At 35.0% G+C, this 24,882-nt stretch overlaps 1 protein-coding gene across 1 annotated transcript in view; it reads left to right on the top strand.

Moving 5' to 3' along the window:
- LOC150107459 (F-box only protein 9) overlaps positions 1-8,064 on the top strand; it is a 310,233-nt gene extending 302,169 nt beyond the window's left edge. Inside the window, exon 14 of the mRNA XM_090392105.1 lies at positions 7,330-8,064. Coding sequence (XP_090248231.1) covers positions 7,330-7,441 — 112 coding nt within the window. The 3' untranslated portion in view covers positions 7,442-8,064. The remainder of the gene's footprint in view (positions 1-7,329) is intronic.
- The last annotated feature ends 16,818 nt before the right edge of the window (positions 8,065-24,882 follow it).

The following is a 24,882-nucleotide window of genomic DNA, read 5'->3' on the forward strand; positions in this document are numbered from 1 at the left end:
AATGCCAATCAGTTTGTATTCTAATGTCCCAGAGAATTATTGCTGTTTCATTTTCCAATACTGCCTATTTTAATGTTGCGACCAGTTATCAGAAGTAGGAAAACCATATTTTTTGTATACATGCCAATGAATTATTTTGGCCACTTGGTCATGGTTGTATTTGTAATCAGTTTATGCTATCTTGCTGCAGGCAAGATAGCATCTAATACACTGATTAGATGTTCTAAGTCTCATCTTTCTGATTATGTAGTCTGCAGCTGTCATTATCAATGTTAAAAATTTTTGCTGTGATTGCATTAGTTTGTAATGCCTGTTCTTGACAGCTACAATAAATCTTTCTGTTTCTTTTTTAATATATCCATGTTGTAGCCATTGCCACATCTTGGTCTCATTTATTTTATCCTCAGTATCTCAAAGAAATTGACCATTCAAGGGTTTATTTTTCCAGTGATCATATCGATTATTTTGCTGTTCCTTTTTGTAATTGGATTTGTTTCCTATTGCATTTAAAAGGCCTTCTTGTGAAATGGCTTGAAGCATTTGCTCAGTACCATCATCGTTGTAATTTTTTAAACTGATTTCTTTTTCTTCCACAATCTGTCTCACTTGCAGAAGACCTCGTCCACCTATTCTTCTTGGTAGGTACTGCCAGTCAGCTTCTTCATGGATGTAATGCATGATGCATAGTCATTAAATTTATTTTGCAGTCTAATTTGTCCAGGTCCTCTTTTGTCCAATTTATTATGCCATGATTGGATCACTGCTATAGCCCTATATGCTATAGCTTAATCCATTAAGTTTTGTTTTCAGAATATTTCTGAAACCAGAAAGAAAGGGTATTTCAGTCATATATTCATGCAGAGACAGTCATAGGAATGGAGTAGCATTTGTACTAAAAATAAGATTGCCCAATCCTTACTTGAATGTTGGCCCATAAGGACAGAGCAATTGCATTAAAATTTACAGCCCAACCTTTTAATATTTTTATCATCCAAATATATGCACCTACTTCTGATTACCCAAATGAAGGTGTAGAACACTTCTATAAAAACATTCAAAATGCACTTAACAATGCCAAATCAGATGATATAACTATCGTTACTGGAGATCTAAACTAAAGTAGACTCAGAAAAGATTTCTTCCCTATGGGAAACTAAGGTCTGGGACATAGAAATCCAAGAGGAAAAGATTAATACAATTCTGTGTAGAAAACGATCCGATAACAATATACTTCGTTTAACCAACCTCCTAGAAGATTTTACACACGGAAAAGCCTCAGATATAGCTGTAGGAACCAGATTGACTATATAATGATTAAAAAAAAGATTTTGGAATAGCATCTTACATGCCAAAACATACCAGGGGGCTGATATTGGATCAGACCAACCCTGTGGTCCTTAAAGCAGCAATAAAATTAATGAAAACAATGAAACCTATACGCATAGAAAAATACGATTTTGGCTCCCTTAAAAATCAAGAAACACAAGATAAATATTTAAAGGAACTTGCACAATCCACTGCTGTTAACATTCCTGATTCCACCAAGTATCCTTACCCTAAAGATGAGATTGAGGATAGATTGCAGAAATTTGAAGAGGACATAAAAAAAGGTAGTTAAACAAACAATTCACAAATTTGAGAAGAAGATGAGTAAACCCTGGATGAATGAATACAAGATACTGAAAATGATGGAGGAAAGAAAGAAACAAAAATTGTCCTGAATACAAGAACTTAAATGAGGAGATCAGAAAGAATGCAGGATTGCAAAAGAACTATGGCTCAACAACAAATGCAAGGAAATTGAGCTTTTGGACAAAAAATACAAAGCCAGAGAACTTCATGAAAAAGTTAGGGAGCTAACTAGCAAATCTTGCAAAAAGATAGGCTTTTATTGCATTGAAGATTCTGCCAGTGGAAACATCCTAATGGAGAAAGACAAAATAAGGGATAGATGGGTAGAGTATTCAAAGGGACACTACAATCATGATAGAATAGATAAGCCGTTGCAAGAAAATTTGGAGGGACTGACTATTCTTACCTCAGAAGTAACAAACGCCATTAGGAAACTTAAACCAGGAAAAGCTCCAGGAACGGATGGAATTATGGCAGAATGTAAAGGCTTTAAGTGATCACTTAAAGCCTTACTGAAAATATTAAGCACTCAGCATTCCTACCACTACCTAAAAAAATCTAAGACAATCAAATGTGAAGAGTACAGAACAATTAATCTGATCAGTCAGATACAAAAGTTATGCTATATATCATCCTAGAAAGAAATAAACATAAAATGAAATTGGAAATTAATGAAACATAATCTGGTTTTCAGGAAAATAAAGGGACTAGAGAAGGACTCTTCAATGTTGGAACTATTATAGAAAGATTATATTACTTACATTTTAAAGACCTTCAAAACCTACTAGAAGAGACACTGAAACTAAGCGAAAAATATGGACTTGATTTCAACATCAAAAAAACCAAAACCATGCTGATAACAAGAGAAAAAGGGAAGATACCCAATATAAATATTAAGATCAAGGGAAATACTTTAGATCAAGTAGAGAGTCATATATATTTGGGTCTGCTAATTACAGAGAATGGAAAGTGTGTTGAAGAAATATTAAGGAGGATAGAAATTGCTAGATCAACATTCATTAGCATGAAAACATTCTGAACTCAAGGAAAATTCACATAAAATCAAGAATTAGGCTGTCCAAATGCTACATATGGTCAACACTGCTATATGGAGCAGAAACCTGGACAATATCAAATTATCGTGAAGATAAACTAAAGCCTTTGAAATGTGGATCCTTAGGGTCCCATGGACTGCCTAAAAAAACTAATTTAAAGATATTAGAGATGATTGGAGAGAAACACTTTCAGAAGGAATGATACAAAGAAAAGAAGAGGAGGAAGACAAAGAATAGATTATATGGGAAATATTAAGGACTGGACCTTTTTGTCTTATGAAGAATGTAAGAGAAAAGCACAAACTATACACAGTGAAAGTTCATTATAGTCAACCTCCTGGAAGGAGATAACACCTGACAAGACAAGGAAATTATCACTTGTTCCAACCAGATTTTCCATGGTGCAAATTGCTTTATCTTTGGCTTTTATTCTTGTAGTTTGCAACCAAGATCATTGTAATGATACAAGCTGTACTGTGCAGGAGCTGATTGTTTCCTTTATACTATTGATTGTGATGGTTTTTATCACAGTATTTGCATCTAAGAGGAGTTTTTTTAAGCTTAGATTTATGTAAGGATTTTAATGTTGATAATCTTATATGGTCATTTATGGAGTTCATATGTTCCAATATCCCTGACTTCATTTTACACTGTACTTCTGTTAAAACATTCTGAGGTATGTTGTCAGCTTGATCCTTATTGAGTTGAATTTCAAAGTTAGATATAGCTACCTCCTAATGATTTGCTGTTACTGGAGCTGTTGGTTTATTACGTAACTTTTGCAGCTCAAATTGAGTAAATATTTTGTTGTGGAAAATGAAATTCTTTTGGTCCATAAGTCTTCATTCTGTCATTGCAGATTCTGTAAATTTCTGTTTCCAAATCATGTGCATACACTTTCTAAAACCCCATTTTTCTGGTGACGATCTGTAAAAACCTTTCATAATTTCTCTGTTTTCTTCTACGATCCATTTTTTGCATTTGGTTTCTTCCAATTGCTTTTCAGCATCCTTCCCTGGTTATTATTATCATTATTATCCCAATACCCCATGGAGTCACAGACTCATCTAGAAGGTCTCTTTTGTCATACATGCAGCTCATCATATCTCACCTTAAACACATTCAAATTCTCTGCAGACACCATCAGGCAATGCATTCCAATCATTCAGAACTCTTCATGCAAAAAATCTGCTTGACACTCCCCTGTTCACACCCTCCTAATATAGCTTCCAGGGATGACCTCCTGTTCTCCCCAATCTCCTGCCATTTTATGAAAAACCTCTTCAACATTAATCTTATAATAACCTTTTACTTGTATGTCTCTATCTTTTCACCCCCCCCTTCCTCCTATCCACTAGACCCGGGGTCGGCAACCTTTTGAGTCGGAAGAGTCAAAAATTACAATTTACAAAATTTCAAAGTTTTTAAAGAGCCACAAAATTTTTTAAAGAGCCACAGCCAAAGCACTGGTGAAGACGCCAAATTGTCTTGTGTCGAAAGCGAATTAAAACCTACATAGAAACATCCGACGACGGCGTCATTCGAGAGCTTCCGACGGACTGACGACAGTGACAATGCGTGTCACGGGGGAGGGGTGCGGTGAAAAGCGAGTACAAGTGGCTGAGAGATAGAATCGGTGCCTAATCCTCGTTAATCGATTCAGAACGAATTTTAAATTTTTTTTTTTTTTTTTTTGATAAAATAAATAATATTTGCGTATGGAACTAAAGAGCCGCAGCTTCACATCCAAAGAGCCGCATGTGGCTCGCGAGCCGCAAGTTGCCGACCCCTGCACTAGACTCTTCAGATTGCATCGTCTCAACCTTTCTTCATATTCAACATTCCAGAGATCAGAAACTATTTTGGTCAATTGCCTCTACACCCTCTCCAAGATCTTTTCATCCTTTTGAAAACAAGGTGACCACATTTGTGCACAGTAGTCCATAATCAGAGCCTAATACAATGGAACCACAATCTCCTTACTTCTGCAAGTCAGTGTCCTCCACATCATTCCCAGAATTCATTGTGTTGTCCTCATAATTTTGGCAATATGTCCTCTAAATTTCAGATCCTTATCCACTATCACCCCCAAGATTTCTTATTTCTCCACCTCCAATACATATATCCTCACCAAGAGTAAATTCTACATCTCATCTTTGTTTTCCAAATTTTAAAACCTTACATTTTGCAAAATTGAATTGGCATCTGCATTCCCATGCCCACTCACTCAGTGTCTATTCAAGCCTTCGTGTATAGTATAAGGCCACAACATCTGCTCTATTCCTCAAAATTTGTTCCAACTTTGGATCATCCACCAACAACTGAATATTCCCATTCATGTCTTCCTCAATATCATTAACATATTAAACAGGTTAACCAGCAATGGCCCTAAAACAGACCCCTGAGGCATACCACTAGTGACTTTCTTCTTCTGTGATATTGCTTCCCCATACACAACTTATTGATACCTATCAGACAGTCAATCTCCAATCTACTGTACTAGTCTAATATCCAACCACCATCCACGCTAGTTTGACTATCAATTCGTCGTGCAGTATTCTATCAAAAGTCTTTACAAAGTTCAAATATACTACTTTGTATCCATCTCCTGCATCCAATGCTGTTGTCACCTTATTATAATAAGTAAGTAGACTACTTACTTACTTACTTCCCTTTAGCAAATCCATGCTGTTCATCAAAGATAATACCATTGTTGTCAACCCAATTCTGGATCCTGATTCTCACCAGTCTTTCCAACACTTTAACACAATATCTGACACACAGATTGGCCTATAATTTGAAAGAAGAAATGCCTGACTTCTGCCACCTCCTTTATGAAGTGGTACAATCTTGACAAATATACCTTTGCAAAATGATCACTTAGTAATTCAACTATTTCATTCTGCATCACTTATTGCCCTACCATTAGCATTTGTCAAAATGATTCTTCCATAATCATTCCTCCTTTTACTTGCTACTTACCAGAAGAACTCTTTGGGATTACCTTTGGCTTGCACCACCAGTTTCCTCTTATACTCTAATTTTGCCTTCTTTACTATACCCATCACGCTGTCTGGCCTGTGTTTTGTACTTCTCATGTGCCTGCTAGTCATCAGTTCCCTCCACAATTTTTTTTTTTATTAATAACCTCTGCTTAAAGATCTGTTCATCCATTTAACTCCCACTTGATGTAGCCTTCTGACTCTAGGTATGCAATCTACTGTTACTTCTTTCAAAGCTTCCTTTACCACTTCCTTGCATCAACATCCAACCCTTGCAGTTTCTTTTGCCATGGCATTGCTCCAAACAATCTCCTAAGTTTCTCATACTTACCAACCCTGTAATTTCACATAAACATATCTCCTATTTACTGAAAATTCCACACATTTAGTCACTTTCCAGGTCTAAACTACATGAGCATTCTCACCAGTTCTCAGCAATATGGTGAGGGTGATCACCTCTTTCGATCCTATCAGCTTGGTTACAGACAAATCCTATGATGTGCAGTTACTAGATCTGGCAATCTCAAACCCCTAATACTTTCCATACTGCCTCAGGTAATTATTCCTTAGTAACTGCATAAATTGCATTTCATTCTTCCCATGTGTCTTTTCCTTTTCTCCTTCTAATATGTGTTTTCATAGTTGAAGTCCTCCATAATAATCACTTGCCTCTACTCATTGAGTTTATTTAGTGTATACTGTCTGCCTTATCCTTTGCATCCTCTGGTCTATAGCACCTGCTAACTTTATATTTTGTCCAGACCTCTGGTGTGAGATAATTTAAATGCTGGCATCATTTAAAAAATGATGCCACCTTTAAAAAATCCACTTTTAGTTTAATCTGAAAAATTTTTTATGTGACCTTTTTCCAAAAAAACATATGAAGTCATAGTTCATAATGAAATTTGAAATTTTGTTCAAAATTATAATTCAGAATCATTATTTTAAATGACCATTTGCTTTTCTTACTTAGTGGGAAAAGAATATGTGAATTCAGTTTTAGTAGTTGTTGGGGAGCATTATTTTTCTGCTTTAAACCACGATAGATCAAAAAAAATAATAATTTATTTTACTCAAAGCTCTTAAAGCAGCTATTTTAAGATGCATAATTTATGTTTGCTGAACTATGATAAAAGAAATGCACAGATAATTTGAATGTTTTATTATTTTTTTAATTATTTATTAACTGTGTTTGACCATATTGTATGCTCAAGTTTCATTAACATCAGCATTTCTTAAATTATAATCCTTCTGAGAAACACTGTTTATCATATTTTTCAAAGCACCCAATTTTTAGAACTCTGGATTAATTTCCAACTGTTTGTTTGATCTGGTAGAGCTAATAATTATATACAGGGTGGCATGCTCCTTGCATTTAGAAGGCTTTATTAAAATATTCTGCTATATGCATAATCTAGCAGATTTATAAGATTTAGAATCTTATAAATCTGCTAGATTATGCAGATTGTCACATGGTTCTATGACGCTACTGTAAATTCATTTTTTCAAAATGTAAAAAAAATTGCAAGCAGTTAGATTTCCAGTTCTGTTTTTATCTTTATTAATATTATTTAAATGTTAGTTGGATTTTAAAAATGTATAATTGTTAACTCATTTAAAATTTTATTTGTTATTTCAAGGAATGGACAAGAAGTCATATCTGAATTTGATTTAACTCCAGCAAATTTTCCTCCTTTTTGGTTTTCACGTGTTCGTAGTTTCAGTACTGAATCTGACAGCCCACTCCAGTGATAAGTCTGCATAAATCAATGCTTTTAATTATTTGTATATATCTAATGGAGGTATCCTCCAAAAAGTGTGTAGTAGTTTAAAAAGTATATATTTTTATTTAAAAACTTAAGAAAGCAAGGAATGTTTTTATTCTTTCTTGAGTCCAAGTGCAAGTTTTTTATGCTTGGTGATAGTTCCTTAGCTCTTAAGATTATTATTATTATTTTCTGTTCATGAATTAGTGGTATAGTATTATAATACTAACATGAAATAATTATGACAGTAGATAATTTCAATAACTTTGACTATTTTTCATCAGATTAGTGATTATCATTTTTTTTTAAATTCGTGAATTAAGGTGTTTTCATTCATGTAATGAAACAATTTCAGGAATATATAGTTTCTCATTTAATTATAATATTAATTATCTAGTAAGTCACACATCAATTAAGACATTTAATTTAGAGACACCTGTAAAAAAAAAAAATCTTTTAGAAGACAAAATTTGTGATCATGCAAATATTAGTACACGATTACATATCTCTAAAGGAATGTCTGTTTCTTTTTATTATTATTTTTATCCTCTCATGTATTTTCTTCTCCAGATTTTTGTAGCCATATAATTGCATTGGATATATGAACAGAACTAATAAGTGCCATAGCATGTTTTGCATTGTCCTGTTGTTGATAACATTATTCATCATCAATATTTTGTTCTTTGCAGAACAAAATATTTTTGTTCTACAACTAAAATATTTTATTCTATTTGTAGGAATATAAGAATTGCATGAACTCTATAAACTGTTTTGTGTTATTTTTGCTGGCTGATTTCAAATGCTTCTGGACTGTTAATCTCTTATGGAGTATATCTTTTAAAACATGTTGATAAAGTTTTCTTAATTCATACACATTACTGAAATGTGCATCTTTGTAAAAATTAGTTTTTGAAAAAAATTGATTGGCATTCCGACATTAACAGATAACTTATACTATAAATTAAAGATGCCAAGAAATTATGTTCTTGGTTTCATCCTTTATCCAAGTGTAAGCAAAGCACATGAAGTAACTTCATGACTGAGCTACTTGTATATAGAGACTAATGACTTCACATCAATTGCCTTAGTAACCCATAATGGAATGCACATATCCTTACAGACTGTAAGTGTAAGCAAACAAAGTTTGTGCATAAAGTAACTTCACGACTGGGCTACTTACAGACTGTAAGGATATGTGTGTGTTGCTTTATGGAATGCTAAGGCAATTGATGTGAAGTCGTTAGCCTCTATATACAAGTAGTGAAGTTACATCACACGCAAACTTTGTTTGCTTCCACTTGGATAAAAGATGAAACCAAGAATATAATTTCTTAGCATCTTTAATTTATAGTATAACCAAGTAAAAAAACTTGTAACATCAGTACCTTATACTGTTATCGAAATAATTTTTAAAATAAGTGCTTAGAACAAGTAGTAAATTTTATTTCCATTTTTGCAGAAAATTGGCTTACTAATACATTTTCTAGAGTATTTCTGCTAAATACTGTAGTAAAATACTGTTATTATAAAATTTACATATAATTTGATTTAAAAAAAAAAAAAGATATTTTCAATAGATACAGGGAAAATAATGAATATTTATTTCCTTAGTTAATGGCATGGTATTATTAACCAGTCTTTAGTGCAGAATCCTAGTACAGGCAGACCCCAACTTATATAAATCTGGACTTAGCAAATTATTCTGAAAGGACTATAGAAAAAATTTCAAGATACAAAAATTTTACATAAAGCCGTTACTTAGCAACAGTCTTCCGCAGGACAAAGAGCCCATGCATGAGCATTCCTCAGTCTTGCTTTGTTTACTGTTGAACGTGGACTTGCTCTGCATTTCTTTTCCTACACTTTTATAATTTTTAGTGTTTTCATGCTTGGTAGAGTACAGTCATAACTGAAAAAGGAACAAAAGCAGAAAAAGTGAACCATGGTGTCAAGAGACTCATTGTGGAAGGTGCCACTTTCTTGCTCTCTCACACACACACACACACACACACACACACAGCTCACCATACGCCTTAACTTAAATGCATTTAGTTACTAGTTATCCCACACTTTCAGGCAAAGAATTCCAATCACCCACCACTCTCCATTCAAAAAATTACTTCTCACCCCCCCCCCTCCTTGCTCACACCCTCCTTATACAGCTTCCATGCATAAGGAGCCATTCTATGAAAAATCTCATCCACATTAATTTGGAAATTATCACTTACTAACTTATGTCTCGATCATGTCCCACCTCATCCTCTATCCACTAGGCTCTGCAATTTGCATTCTCTTAATCTATTCTCATACTTCACATTCCAAAGACATGAAACCAATTCAGTTAATCATTTCTGAACCATCTCTAACATTTCATCATCCTTCTGACATCTAGTTGACCAAATCTGTGCACAGTAATCCTGTTGGTCTGATCAAAGTCTTGTACAATGGAATCATAACATCCTTCTACATGTTCTCCATATCATTGCCATAATCCATTGTTGCCCCCAAAATTTCAGGTCCCTATCCACCATCACCCAGATCTTTCATCTCCTCCACCTTCTCTAAGATATCTCCACAAATTTTATATTCTGCACCCCCATCTTTGCTTCCCAAATTTTAAAACCTTACACTTTGCTACATTGAACTTAATCCCCACATACTCACCCATTTGCACAGTTTATTCAAGTCTCTTGTAAAGCTACAGCATCTGCTCTACTTCTCATATTTTCCACAACTTTACATCATCTGCAAATAACTGTATATCAGTATCACTATTCAAGCATTTTCCAGTGTCATTTACATACAAATTAAGTTACTAGTTATCCCAAAAGTTAACGTTCCTCTTTTGGTATATCATCCTCAATATGTAACCTGCCAATAACTATCAGACAACCAGTCTAATGCACTAATCTACCATCCAACCCCATCTGTCCCAATTTACTTACCAGTTTACCATGTGGCAATGTTTAAGCAGTCTAAAACATCTTCCTTTAGCAAACCTATGCAGTCCATCAAAGAGAATTCTGCTGCTGTCAACTCTGAATTCTGAGTTCTGGTCCTTATTAGCTTCTCTAACATCTTAACCACAATTCCAGGCAAGCAGATTGGTCTGTAATTCGAAGTCTTAGTCTTATCACTCCCCTATATGAAGTTCAACAATTTTGCCCTCTTTCCGCTCATTTTGGAACTTGAGTAAATCTAAGACTTATGTTAAAAATGCAAGTTAAATCTGTTTTTAACTCCCTGGAACATTCCCTGAAACACGTGGTGATATTCCACCAAGTGGCTTTAATGACATCAAGTTTAGTCAATTCTTCACATATCTCCTGCTTACTCACCATCAGTAGTTCTTCCCACTGCTCTCAAGTTCTGCATTATGTTCTATTCACAAGACTGGAATACTTTAATGAACTGCTATTTTATTACCTCTACTATGTCTTCTTCGGTGGCTGTCATTCTACCCTTATCACCAAATAATGTCATTCCTCCCATAATAACCAGTGTTTCTTCTACTGGCCACATATCAAAAAAACTCCTTAGGATTTTCTTTAGCCTCATTTGCTTACTGCTACTCATACTGTGATTTCACTACCCTTATCAAGCAAGTTATCTTCCTTGCTTGCTCTTTATACTTCATATAACTGATTATTGCCACCCATCTTGTGCTGCCTACATAATGCCTTTTTCTTCCAGATTGTATGCTATACCTCTTCAGTCATCCATTTTACACCTACCTTATTTAATCTCTTATCCTTTGGAATACACTGTCATTGTCTCTGTCAGATAGTTTCTGACTAAAGACCTAGCAGTATTGATTAATTTCTTATCTAATTCTGCATTCCATGATAAAACTGCAAATGGCCTCCAGAGTTTGTCATAATCATCTTTCATCAAGAAGTGATCTTGGTAACTTTCACCATCTGGAGGAAGACTTGACACTTCCTTTACAATAATATTCTCTGAAGAGATGATCAAATCAAAGACCCTCAATCCTTGCATAATCTCTGTTATGTATTGCCTAAGATTGTTGTTCCTCAAAAATTCAAATTCATTCTCTATGGTTCTAGATGCTGTCTTTTCATTCCATTCTTATTACTATAATTGAAATTACCTATATTGATCACTGTTTTCTTATTAGCCATACCAATTTTCCTATAGATTTCCTTCTCACTGCTTCCCACTTTACCAGGTCTATAGCAAAATCCTACTAAACATTTCATCCTGTCCACCTCCATGCTGTTGCAAAACCATTCTCACTATTTGCTCCTAGCATCTCCACCCTAGATGGGCGCAACTCCTCTACCATCATCAACAGCACTCCTTCTTCCTTTCCTGCACAATCACGCATCCATTCCTGAAACCACAGGTCTTACAGTGTTTTCCCTGTCCATCCCAACCCAACCATTTCCCTGTCAATCTTGTGTTCCTTCTCTCTCATTCTCTTCAGTCATGCCACTCACCTCTTTATTGCCAACTCTCGTACCTTACTCTCATGCTTTTCCACACCACCTCTTGCTTCCTCAGGTCTTCCAGTCACTTTAGTAATTACTTTCTCTTGCAGCAACAATTTGTCCAACTGACTCACACCAAAATGTAGCCCATCTCTTTTATATAGCTCTGTCTCTGAAAAATTATAAATAAATGTTGACAGGATGGACAAAGCTTAATGTTCATAGGATGTGATCTTGGTCTATGACCATTGGCATTGAACATAATTATGAAGGATGCTACTCATGTAAAGGAACATATGAAAGTAGTTGCCTTGAGGAGATGACAGTTGCATTCTTTGAGATTACAGCAGAAATAGCATGATTGGGGAAGACCGGTCTTAATGCCTCATGGTTATTAGAAATAGCATTGTAGCCAGGCTCTTGGTATCCTTGGTAGATTTATCACTAAGTGCCTTTTATAGTGTGTCAGTTTGATAATTGGTAAAATATCCAGCATCTGGTGCCCTGCTAATGCTGGTGTCCTTGGCAACTGCCCCAATGCCAAAGTGTTCCTACATCTTTGCTTAAAAAGTCCAAAAATAATTAGATGACACTTTAGCTTGATATCAAGAGATTTACAGAAAAGAAGAAATAAGCCACTGCTCAGTCATCTCTTAATAATTTCATAAAGAAAATATCAAACAGCAAAATTATACCTTGATGGACCCGTATTTCACTCAGGATTTCTCTATGAATGCAGATCACAAAGATTCCTCCAACGATCTCGATCTTGAGCCTCTCTCTTCCATGTTATACCCATAGATTTCACTAGTGGATCTTCCCATCTTGTAGGTGGTCTTCCTGGTTTTCTCTTTATTCTTGGTTGCCAGTTGAGTATTCTATATGTCCATCTGTTATCCCTGAGTCTGGCTATGTGACCTGCCCATCTCATCTTGCTTTCATATACTGCAGTTACCACATCTTTTATGCCTGATCTCTTTCTTAGTTCCGTGTTTCTAACATGTTCCATTCTGCTGATGTTACAAATCCTGTGTTCTATTGCACGCTGAGTTATTCTGAGAGTCTCTTCTTTTCTTGTCGTGTTCCATGTTTCTGATCCATATGTGAGTGATGGTAGAATATCACTATTAAATAGTTTTGCCTTCGGAGAGATATCAAGATTTGGATCAGTAAGTGTTTCTTTTAGTCTGTTGAATGATAGCCATGCAGCTTTCTTTCTTTTTGCTAGTTCTTTTTTATTGTTTGTCCTAAGTACTTGTATGAGTCAACTTGTTCTATAGGGATGTTATCAATACATAGGTGACTGTCACTTGTGTAGATGTTTTTGATCCATTTTGTTTTTTCTAGATTCATTTCTAAGCCTATCTTACTGCTGTTTGTGTATACTTTTTCACCCATTTCTTCTAGGTCTTTTGGGTTGTGGGATATCAGTACTAGATCATCGGCAAACATAAGAATTTGTAGCTTTTCACCATCTGTGCTTATTCCTCCGTTTAGGTCTATTTTTTTCGGAATGTATTCTAAAGTGCTGGTAAATAGATTTGTGGAGATCACATTGCCTTGGCGGACCCCTCTCTTTATATCTATATTTATAGGTTGATCAAATAGGGTTATTTGTGTGGTCTGATTTTTGTTAATTTCTTTTATCATGTGGATATAAGTAGGATCCACATTTATTTCCAGTAAGGCACTGATGACTGCATTGTGTTCTATGGTATCAAATGCTTTTTAAAATCAATCAAGAGGAAAGATAGAGGGATTCGGTATTCTCTGCATTTTTCTGTTAGTTGTGAAATGACCTGGATATGATCTATTGTGGAGAAGCCTCTTCTGAATCCTGCCTGCTCTCTGCTGGAATTGTCTTCTAGGGTGTTTTGGATTCTGTTCAGTATTACTCTGTTCATGATCTTATATATGTGAGAGAGTAGACAGATTAGACGATAGTTTTTTATGTCTTCCTTGTTCCCTTTTTTTTGAATAGAAGTATGGTTTTTGAGGTTTTCCATTCCTCTGGAATCTTTCTTTCTCTGAAGTGCCACATGAATCTGGCAGCCAAGGCTTTAAAAATAATTGGTTCACCTTGTTGGATTTCTTCAGCCTTAACATGATTGAGTCCTGAGGCTTTTCCTTGACTCATTTTCTTAAGGGCGTGTTCTATTTCTTCTGGAAATACATCTGGTTTATTGCTTGGTTTTGGAATGATAGGTTCTGAAACTTGGCACTTAGTTGAATAGAGATCATTATAAAAATTCTGCACAGTTTCTTCTATCCTTTTTCTATTAGTATGTTTTTCTCAATTTTGATTCTGTAAAGCAGATGGAATTGACTGTTTAAAATTTAAGTCTTTCTCTATTTTTTTCAGGCTGGTTTTTGCCTGCACTGCTTCACTTAATTTTTGTATCCTGAAAGCTTTGTAGTCCTCTGGAATTCTTTTCCTTAGTAATTTACAGATAATTTTGTATTCTAGAAACTTTTCCTCAGATTTCTTCAGTTCTTTTCTCTTTTTCAGTAGTTCTAGAGTTTGAGGTGAGAGTCGTTCTCTTTTTTTTTTTTTTGTTTCACGGGAATTTCTGATTTTTTCTTGCACTCATTGAATTTATTAATAAAGTCAATGTAGTCATCATTTATGTAACAGTTTTTAATAGTCCATTCGGTCTCTTCTATGTACTTCCTGAACTAGTGGTAGTCTATTTGTTTGGATTGTCTTTTATGGTTGGATGTTGCCCTGATAGGTTGTTCTTTTTTGTGGTCTATTCTTATAATGGCTCTGAGGAGTCTGTGGTCAGAATCTATGTTGAAGTATGTTTCACCTATTGTACCAACATTTTGTACCAGTCTTTTACAGTCTGTTAAAATGTAGTCAATTTCATTTTTTGTGTCTCCATTCGGTGATTGCCAAGTTCATCTTCTTCCTAGGCGTTTGTTGAAAAAAAGTGTTCATGATAAAGAGTTGTTCAGCTGCAGCAAATTCAGCTAATCTCTCTCCTCTTCTATTTCTTTCTCCTAGGCCATGTGGTCCTATAAACTTTTCATCTTCTTTTCCATCTTCTTTTCCACATCCTATTTTTGCATTAAAGTCACCACCAACAAATGTGTATGTTGACTTATAATTTAATGCCTGTTCAAGATTCATGTAAAAATTTTCTATTTCTTGATTATCAGCTACAGATGTTGGAGCATAGCAGGATATTAATTTTTTATTATTATTATTATTTTGACACCTCCAGGGAGTCCAAAGACTCATCGAGGGAGAGTGTGCCGACAGCATCGAACGATTGGCCCCCTTCCAACTACTAACCGCGCTCAAACTTACTTAACTGAGCCATTAGTAGCAGAGGCTCTACCAATCGACCAACCTTCGCCGGCAAGGTTGGTCGATTTTATTGTTTTATTGTTCTCTATTCCAATTACGAGTACACTTATTCTTTCAGATATGATGTTACAAGAAAGGATTGACTTGGTGAGCTTAGATTTAACAATGAAACCCACTACACCTTGTTTGCCATTGTTTGAGGATGCTCCGAGGAGTATCTGTGAGCCATTGTACCATTTTGCTGTCAGTTCTTTCAATCTTTTTGTTTCATTCGCTAGCAGGATATCCAAGTTGATATTAGTTAGTTCTTTGATTAATAAATCTATTCTGTAGTCTCTTGCCAAAGTTCGAGTATTGAGGGTACCGATTGCCATTTTCATAGATTTAAGAGGTGGCCTGTTTTCATCTGCGACATTCTTAGCACCCCTGGCCACACTCAGTGCCTCACCGCCACTGTAGAAAGGTGAGTGTGGGCCATGCAGGACTCGGGGATGTTTCTGTTGTTGTAGTGGCATCTTTGCTGTGGTCGCATATACACTTCTCCTGACCAGGGATCTGAAGTGTCAATGCGAATAAGGCTATAAAAATATTCTAATAATTACCTCCAAAAGAAGCGAACTATAGAGGTTCACCAGAACGGTCATCCCGAACACATAAATAAATAGGTTTTCAATGTTGTTAGACATTCCACTCTCCACGACAGTATCCATCTTTCGCCCCCAGGAGGTTTCTTATAGCAATATGACTCAGTGAAGAAGGGAGGGAGGAGATGACATCTGATCAAGCAGCCACTTCTTGATATCGTTATCGCTAATTTTATCAAGGAGGGATTTGTTTTTCAACCACGTTTGCTGCTGCTGTAAGTCAATTCCCTGCTACAAGCAGCATAACTACTCTTTTGTTACCTTCGTCAGCTAGTTGAAACAACGCTGATGTGTAATCTGTCGGACATTTACTCAGGTCATAGTGAGCGTAAACCAGCTTTTCCATGACTCTTCCAATTCCTAATATTGAACTGTAGAACATCACATCCAATCCAGAGGAATCATTCAGATCAGTTCCAGCAGCAATGAGGAGGTCGATAATTAGCATTTGTTGCTGATTGGCTAGGGGATCCCTACTAGTTTTAAAAAATAAAAGCACTGATGATGGCAAAATGTAGAGCTGTGATATTCTGTTTACATCGGTGATTTACATTAGCTCCAGCATCAAGCAAAGAGGACACAAGGGATGTATTATTTGAGCAAACTGTGTAAATTAAAGGAGTTGTTCCTCTGGAGTCAGGTCGATTAACATCGGCTCCGTGTTCGAGAAGGTATTTCATTAACATTACGGATCCTTCCTTGCAAGACATAACAAGAGGTGTGTGTTCACTTCGGTTCTCTGCGTTGACATCACTTCCTGCTTTTACAAGCAACTCCAGAACGTCAAATCTGTAAGCAGCATTACTCCGAAATGCCTCGTGCGACTGATTTCAGCAGTTTAACAATTCTCACATCTCCTAGCCTTGTTGCCCATATGTAAAGGGGTCAAACCTTTTTTGTCTTTAATGTTCAGTTCACATCGTCATCCCAATAAGCATTCAACTAGTTCTGCATGTCTTCTTCTAACAGCATCGAACAGAACCGGCACTCCTCTACAGAGTGTATTTGGATCTCCTCCTTTCATCAAGATCCAATTCACTTGCACAATGTTTCTCATTTGAATTGCTCTTAAAAATTGACGATGACGAATGCCAAGAGTTTGCTTTGTCTCTTCCCCTCTTGCTGGATGATTTGCTCCACACTTTAGCTGGCACGATACCTTGCTGCTTTTGGATCCCATTTCATCTTAACCTATGCTTTGGATCCGTCATTTTGTTACTACAATGTTCTTAAACAAATAATAGGTTGCTAGTTGATTTCTAATCCAAATATAGAGAAAATTTGTATTTATTGACTGCGCCACTCTATATCTGAAGTTGTTCAAAAAAATTGAAGTAAAACCAACTCTCAACTATTTCTTTCTATATGTTGTTATTATGTATACAGGCCGAGTTAATTTAACTTATTTAATTCTTCCGCTTTGGTTCGATTATTTTATGAACGGTGCAGTAAAAGAGATTCAGGCAAAATACAACTTTAGATCAACAAAACAAACATTTAATTTAGGATTACAAATTATACGCTTCAGTTTAAATCACTGAATAAGGTATTATAAACAATTTGGGTCATCTGATAATATAGTCACATAATTTCAGGCAATGGTTAATCTGTTGTCTGAAATACAGCTTACACATAATTCAATTAACTATTTGATAAAGATCAAAGTCATAAAGTTCTTTAGAAACTGATTACACAAATATCTCATAGTTACTTAAGTTACAAATACGATAAAAGGGTGGCAACACTTCTTCACAAGTATACACTCTTAAATCCACACTCCAGCTAATCTCCGCAAAATGTTACTGTTAATGTAGTGATATTTTAGGAAGAAACACACACATATCTCTGCATAGGAGTATCAAAGTTGGATAATTCTTACCGGTAATTTTCCCTGTTCATCTACTTATATACGAACACCTTTTATAACTGTATTCACTTAAAACAATTGACAGCACTTATTAAAACAAATCTTCTTAGTAATAACTGAATAATTTAATGGTCGCAATTCACATAGTTAAATGTTCTTGTATGGAGCAAACACTTGTACTATCTTTGACATCACTTGACCAATTCAGTATTCTACTAATAACTCACGAACTAAGGAACACACAATAATTCTTTAACTTGAAGTTTTTATGCACAGTTGCCTATTTTTCCAGCACTTAATTAATCTTTTAGTCATTATATCTCTTAACACAGCTATCGTTTAAACTCAACCTTGTTGCCTCTAATTATTCTCTTAGTTACTCCATGCTATGCTTCAAGTTTCCATGTGTCCCTGGAAGGTCAGTCCTGAATCAAAATCCCAACAAGTATATCGCTAGTCATCCAGTAGTTACTTTGCTATTTTCCGTTGCTTTATTTGTTGTTTTGCAACTTACTAGCTAACTCGCTCCTCGATTATTAGACTTTAACTAGCTACTTGCTTGACTCACCGACTCTCTGTTATTTTACCCTGATTCCCCCTGAATGAATCGACTTTTTATTCCTTCCCAATCAATCGTTTTCTCCGTTCTTCGCTTATATATCCCCTCTTCCTGCCGAAATTGTTCTCGTGCTTTACTTCTACTAAATCCTTTTCAGCCTCTAAATACCGATCTGTCACGCACTGTTCTAAACTCGCGCTAGCTATCTTACATACGTCTCCATGACAACCAAAACAAAATATAATGAAACAGAGGCATTGCACAACGTTATACCTCTACATACAGAAACAAATAAAGAATATTTACACTTCAATTAATATGCATTTTAAATGTTGAATACAAATTCTTATAATATTAACATAGGAATAAATAAAATAAACTTTATATTTTAATACAGAATCTTTTCACTATTAATACTTATCCTTGATTAAATAATAAAATATTAATAAACTTAAAGGTAGTTATATGAACATTAACTTATAAACAAGTGATTATTGATATTGATCTGTAGAACATCACATCCACTCCAGAGGAATCATTCAGATCAGTTCTAGCGGCAATGAGGAGGTCGATAATTAGCATTTGTTGCTGATTGGCTAGGGGATCCCAACTAGTTTTAAAAATAAAAGCACTGATGATGGCAAAATGTAGAGCTGTGATATTCTGTTTACATCAGTGATTTACCTTAGCTCCAGCATCAAGCAAAGAGGGCACAAGGGATGTATTATTTGAGCAAACTGCGTAAATTAAAGGAGTTGTTCCTCTAGAGTCAGGTCGATTAACATCGGCTCCGTGTTCGAGAAGGTATTTCATTAACATTACGGATCCTTCCTTGCAAGCCATAACAAGAGGTGTGTGTTCACTTCGGTTCTCTGCGTTGACGTCACTTCCTGCTTTTCCAAGCATCTCCAGAACGTCAAATCTGTAAGCAGCATTACTCCAAAATGCCTCTTGCAGAGCAGTATTTCCAGTTGTGACTGATTTCAATGTGATATCTGCTCCATAATCCAACAGCAGTTTGACAAGTCTCACGTATCCTAGCCTTGTTGCCATATGTAAAGGGTTCAAACCTTTTTTGTCTTTAATGTTCAATTCACATCGCCATCCCAATAAGCATTCAATTAGTTCTGAATATCTTTTTCTAACAGCATCGAACAGAACTGGCACTCCTCTACAGAGTGTATTTGGATCTTTTCCTTTCATCAAGATCCGATTCACTTGCGCAATGTTTCTCATCTGAATTGCTCTTAAAAATTGATGATGACGAATGCCGAAAGCTTGCTTTGTCTCTTCCCCTCCTGCTGGATGATTTGCTCCACACTTTAGCTGGCACGATACCTTGCTGCTGTTGGATCCATCATTTTGTTACTATGATGTTCTTAAACAAATAATAGGTTGCTAGTTGATTTCTAATCCAAATATAGAGAAAATTTGTATTTATTGACTGCGCCACTCTATATCTGAAGTTGTTCAAAAAAATTGAAGTAAAACCAACTCTCAACTATTTCTTTCTATATGTTGTTATTATGTATACAGGCCGAGTTTATTTAACTTATTTAAATCTTCCGCTTTGGTTCGATTATTTTATGAACGGTGCAGTAAAAGAGATTCAGGCAAAATACAACTTTAGATCAACAAAACAAACATTTAATTTAGGATTACAAATTATACGCTTCAGTTTAAATCACTGAATAAGGTATTATAAACAATTTGGCTCATCTGATAATATAGTCACATAATTTCAGGCAATAGGCAATAGTTAATCTGTTGTCTGAAATACAGCTTACACAAAATTCAATTAACTATTTGATAAAGTTCAAAGTCATAAAGTTCTTTAGTAACTGATTACACAAATATCTCATAGTTACTTAAGTTACAAATACGATAAAAGGGCGGCAACTTCTTCACAGGTATACACTCTTAAATCCACACTCCAGCTAATCTCCGTAAATTGTTACTGTTAATGTAGTGATATTTTAGGAAGAAACACACACATATCTCCGCATAGGAGTATCAAAGTTGGATAATTCTTACCGGTAATTTTCCCTGTTCATCTACTTATATACGAACACCTTTTATAACTGTATTCACTTAAAACAATTGACAGCACTTATTAAAACAAATCTTCTTAGTAATAACTGAATAATTTAATGGTCGCAATTCACATAGTTAAAAGTTCTTGTATGGAGCAAACACTTGTACTATCTTTGACGTCACTTGACCAAGTCAGTATTCTACTAATAACTCATGAACTAAGGAACACGCAATAATTCTTTAATTTGAAGTTTTTATGCACAGTTGCCTATTCTTCCAGCATTTAATTAATCTTTTAGACATTATATCTCTTAACTCAGCTATTGTTTAAACTCATCCTTGTTGCCTCTAATTATTCTCTAAGTTACACCATGCTATGCTTTAAGTTTCCGTGTGTCCCTGAAAGTATGGTCCTGAATCAAAATCCCAACAAGTATATTGCTAGTCATCCAGTAGTTACTTTGCTATTTTCCGTTGCTTCATTTATTGTTCTGCAACTTACTAGCTAACTTGCTCCTAGACTATTAGACTTTAACTAGCTACTTGCTTGACTCGCGATTCCTGAATGAATCTCCTTTTTATTCCTTCCCAATCAATCGTTTTCTCTGTTCTTCTCTTATATATCCCCTCTTCCTGCCGAAATTGTTCTTGTGCTTTACTTCTACTAAATCCTTTTCAGCCTCTCAATACTGATCTGTCACGCACTGTTCTAAACTAGCGCTAGCTATCTTACATACGTCTCCATGACAACCAAAACAAAATATAATAAAACAGAAGCATTGCACAACGTTATACCTCTATATACAGAAACAAATAAAGAATATTTACACTTCAATTAATACGCATTTTAAATGTTGAATACAAATTCTTATAATATTAACATAGGAATAAATAAAATAAACTTTATAATATTTTAATACAGAATCTTTTCACTATTAATACTTATCCTTGATTAAATAATAAAAGATTACTAAAATTAAAGGTAGTTATATGAATATTAACTTATAAACAAGTGATTTACATTAAAATAATATTTACGTCTTTCCCATGTGATGGAAGATCATGTTGGATTCTGAAGCAAATATTAATTACTCAAATCTCTATATATTCAGAATCCAACAAAGGTTTACTCTTCCTTTAAAAAATTTTTCATACAAGTTCCTTCAGAGGAGAACTTAGATCCTTGTTTAAGTTAAGGGATATATATCCCATATCATTTCTTAGCCTAATAAGAAACTCAAAGAGTTTCATGCCGAATATAGTAGAAACTATATAAAGTTCGGCGATTCCAAGCGTAAGCAAATACCTGGATACTGCAGCAACTTTCCCTTAACGTAGTGCAAGCTGAGGCAACTCATGTCTAAGGTGGAGCAAGCTCCGATCACTATTCTTGATATTTACCCATAATGTGAACTTAGCTTCTAGGAGCTGTATTACTGTTCTATATTATCAGAGAAGGTCACTATACAGACCAGTTTCAACCTTTATTGAGGTCTCATCAGTGAGTAGGTAGACCTAGTTAATATCAAGTTTGTAGTGAACAGAACTTACCACCCTTCTATGAGTAGAAGGCTAAGAAATGATATGGGATATATATCCCTTAACTTAAACAAGTTATATATGTCGCCGAATTGAAACCTTTAGCTCTTCATATGTCTAAGAACTTAGATCCTTTATTTTTTCCATATGGTCTTACATAGTTTTTACACTTGCCATTCCAGTTTGTGCACTTATTTTACTTTACTTCTCTCCTTGGATTCTTTTGTTCCATACACAAGTAACTAATTCTATTTTGCATTTAGTGTGTGAAAAAGTCCTTTTAAGATATAAATCTTGTTTTCTGTCATATAGACTACTCACCTTGGCACAATTGACTTCAACTGTTGTTTGTTCCTTATTGATAATTTCAGGTTCGGGTTTGGATATCAGTTGTTGAGAATGTTTATCAGTATTACATTGTGATCCTGGTTGATAAGGCATAACAGATTGTGTATTACTATCCTCCACAGTTGGTTCATTCACAGTCAGTTCTACTTTATTTGGGGCAAATCCTTTCTCAGGTATATAAAACCTTTCCCTCTGTCTCCTTGTTCTATTACGCATATAATTGTCATTTGTTCTGACACTTATTTTCCTGCTCATTAGACATATTTCCCTTCTAAAAAAAATCACAGGAGAACTGATATCTTTCTAAGAAATTTGTTCCCAATATGATGTGGGAGTTTATGTTAGAGGTTGAAGGGATGATAAGTACGTCTTGCCAGACATTTAGCTTAAATTCTGGTAGGTAGATTCTTGCATGGATCTTTTCATATGCTACAAAGTTTGAATCTGAAAGAGTAGTAATTCTTACAGGTTGTCTTAGATTGGCAATGTTATTCCTTAATTTATGTTGAAAGGACTATCTCCAAGGGCTATCTACCTTGGAGATAGTCCTTTCTAATAGTTGAAGCATTACATCCTGTATCAAACAAAATATTACATTCAGAACCCAGGATTTCTCCTCTAACTCTCATCATTCTTTCACTAGATGCTTGGTGTTTCCGAATTCTATTATTTCTTCTGTGGGGTATGTATCCAAACTTTGAATCCCAGTTTTTGGTAGAGTAATCTTTCTTGTTATAATAACAATTTCTAGCGAGATGTCCAATTTTGTTGCACCTGAAGCATTGAGGAGGATCTCTAAGGGTAGTGAGATATTCCTTCCTTTCTTGAGATTGAGAGTTATTAGGTACTTGTTGACTAAAACCCTCTAGTTTTTGTATCACTCTATCCAGACTTATTAATATGGGTAGATTTTGTCTTTGTACTTCTTGTTCTATTATCTTGTTGATTCCATCGGTTGAGAGGTTGTTATCCTCATGAGATTTCAAGGTAATAGATGCAAGCTGTGTCACCACTTGATCGAGACGATCTATTACTGGTTGCTGCAATCTGTTCACTTCATGATGAACTAGAGTTTTCATTTCTTCCATTAATTTCATTCTGTCAGATTGATTTTCGCTATTTGACATTTGATTAAAATTTATAAGATTTTCCCCAATATCCTTCCTTTTTCCTTTTTATTCTCCTTCTCAGTTTTGTTAATGACAGAGGAACAATTATCCTTTTCTAAGATATTTATATGGCTTATGTTGGATGAGGGAGAGAAATCCCCTATCATCTGCTCTTTTTCCTTTACAGCTTTAAAACACTCTTCCAATGTGGAAATTTTCTTTTTATACACTGTTTCCCTCAATTCTGTTCTAACACCTTGGCAGAATTGTTGAAACACAGCCCATTCTAAATGAGGTTTGTCTTCACTTGTGACATTTAAGCTATTAGATAAAGTCATCAACTGATTGTAAAAATCAGAAACAGTTTCTCTGTCCTTTTGTGAAATTCTCTGTAGCTTCCATAAGTTTGGGCAAATACTTCTTAACTTTGAGAACTGAGAAATAAGATTGTCCTTAAATATTTCATAATCTAATGTATCCTTGAGTAATGTATCACTCCGTAATCCAACAGCAGTTTGACAATTCTCACGTCTTCTAGTCTTGTTGCCATATGTAAAGGGGGTCAAACCTTTCTTGTCTTTAATGTTCACATCGCCATCCCAATAAGCATTCAACTAGTTCTGCATGTCTTCTTCTAACAGCATCGAACAGAACCGGCACTCCTCTACAGAGTGTATTTGGATCTCCTCCTTTCATCAAGATCCAATTCACTTGCGCAATGTTTCTCATCTGAATTGCTCTTAAAAATTGACGATGACGAATGCCAAGAGCTTGCTTTGTCTCTTCCCCTCCTGCTGGATGATTTGCTCCACACTTTAGCTGGCACGATACCTTGCTGCTTTTGGATCCCATTTCATCTTAACCTGTACTTTGGATCCATCATTTTGTTACTACGATGTTCTTAAACAAATAATAGGTTGCTAGTTGATTTCTAATCCAAATATAGAGAAAATTTGTATTTATTGACTGCACCACTCTATATCTGAATTTGTTCAAAAAAATTGAAGTAAAACCAACTCTCAACTATTTCTTTCTATATGTTGTTATTATGTATACAGGCCGAGTTAATTTAACTTATTTAATTCTTCCGCTTTGGTTCGATTATTTTATGAGCGGTGCAGTAAAAGAGATTCAGGCAAAATACAACTTTAGATCAACAAAACAAACATTTAATTTAGGATTACAAATTATACGCTTCAGTTTAAATCACTGAATAAGGTATTATAAACAATTTGGGTCATCTGATAATATAGTCACATAATTTCAGGCAATAGGCAATGGTTAATCTGTTGTCTGAAATACAGCTTACACAAAATTCAATTAACTATTTGATAAAGTTCAAAGTCATAAAGTTCTTTAGTAACTGATTACACAAGTATCTCATAGTTACTTAAGTTACAAATATGATAAAAGGGCAGCAACACTTCTTCACAAGTATACACTCTTAAATCCACACTCCAGCTAATCTCTGCAAAATGTTACTGTTAATGTTGGGATATTTTAGGAAGAAACACACATGTATATCTCCACATAGAAGTATCAAAGCTGGATAATTCTTACCAG

The sequence above is a fragment of the Typopeltis vanoorti genome, chromosome 4, assembly GCF_054136105.1.
Source record: "Typopeltis vanoorti isolate ZY-2024b chromosome 4, IOZ_Tvanoo_1.0, whole genome shotgun sequence".
Lineage (NCBI taxonomy): Eukaryota > Metazoa > Arthropoda > Arachnida > Uropygi > Thelyphonidae > Typopeltis > Typopeltis vanoorti.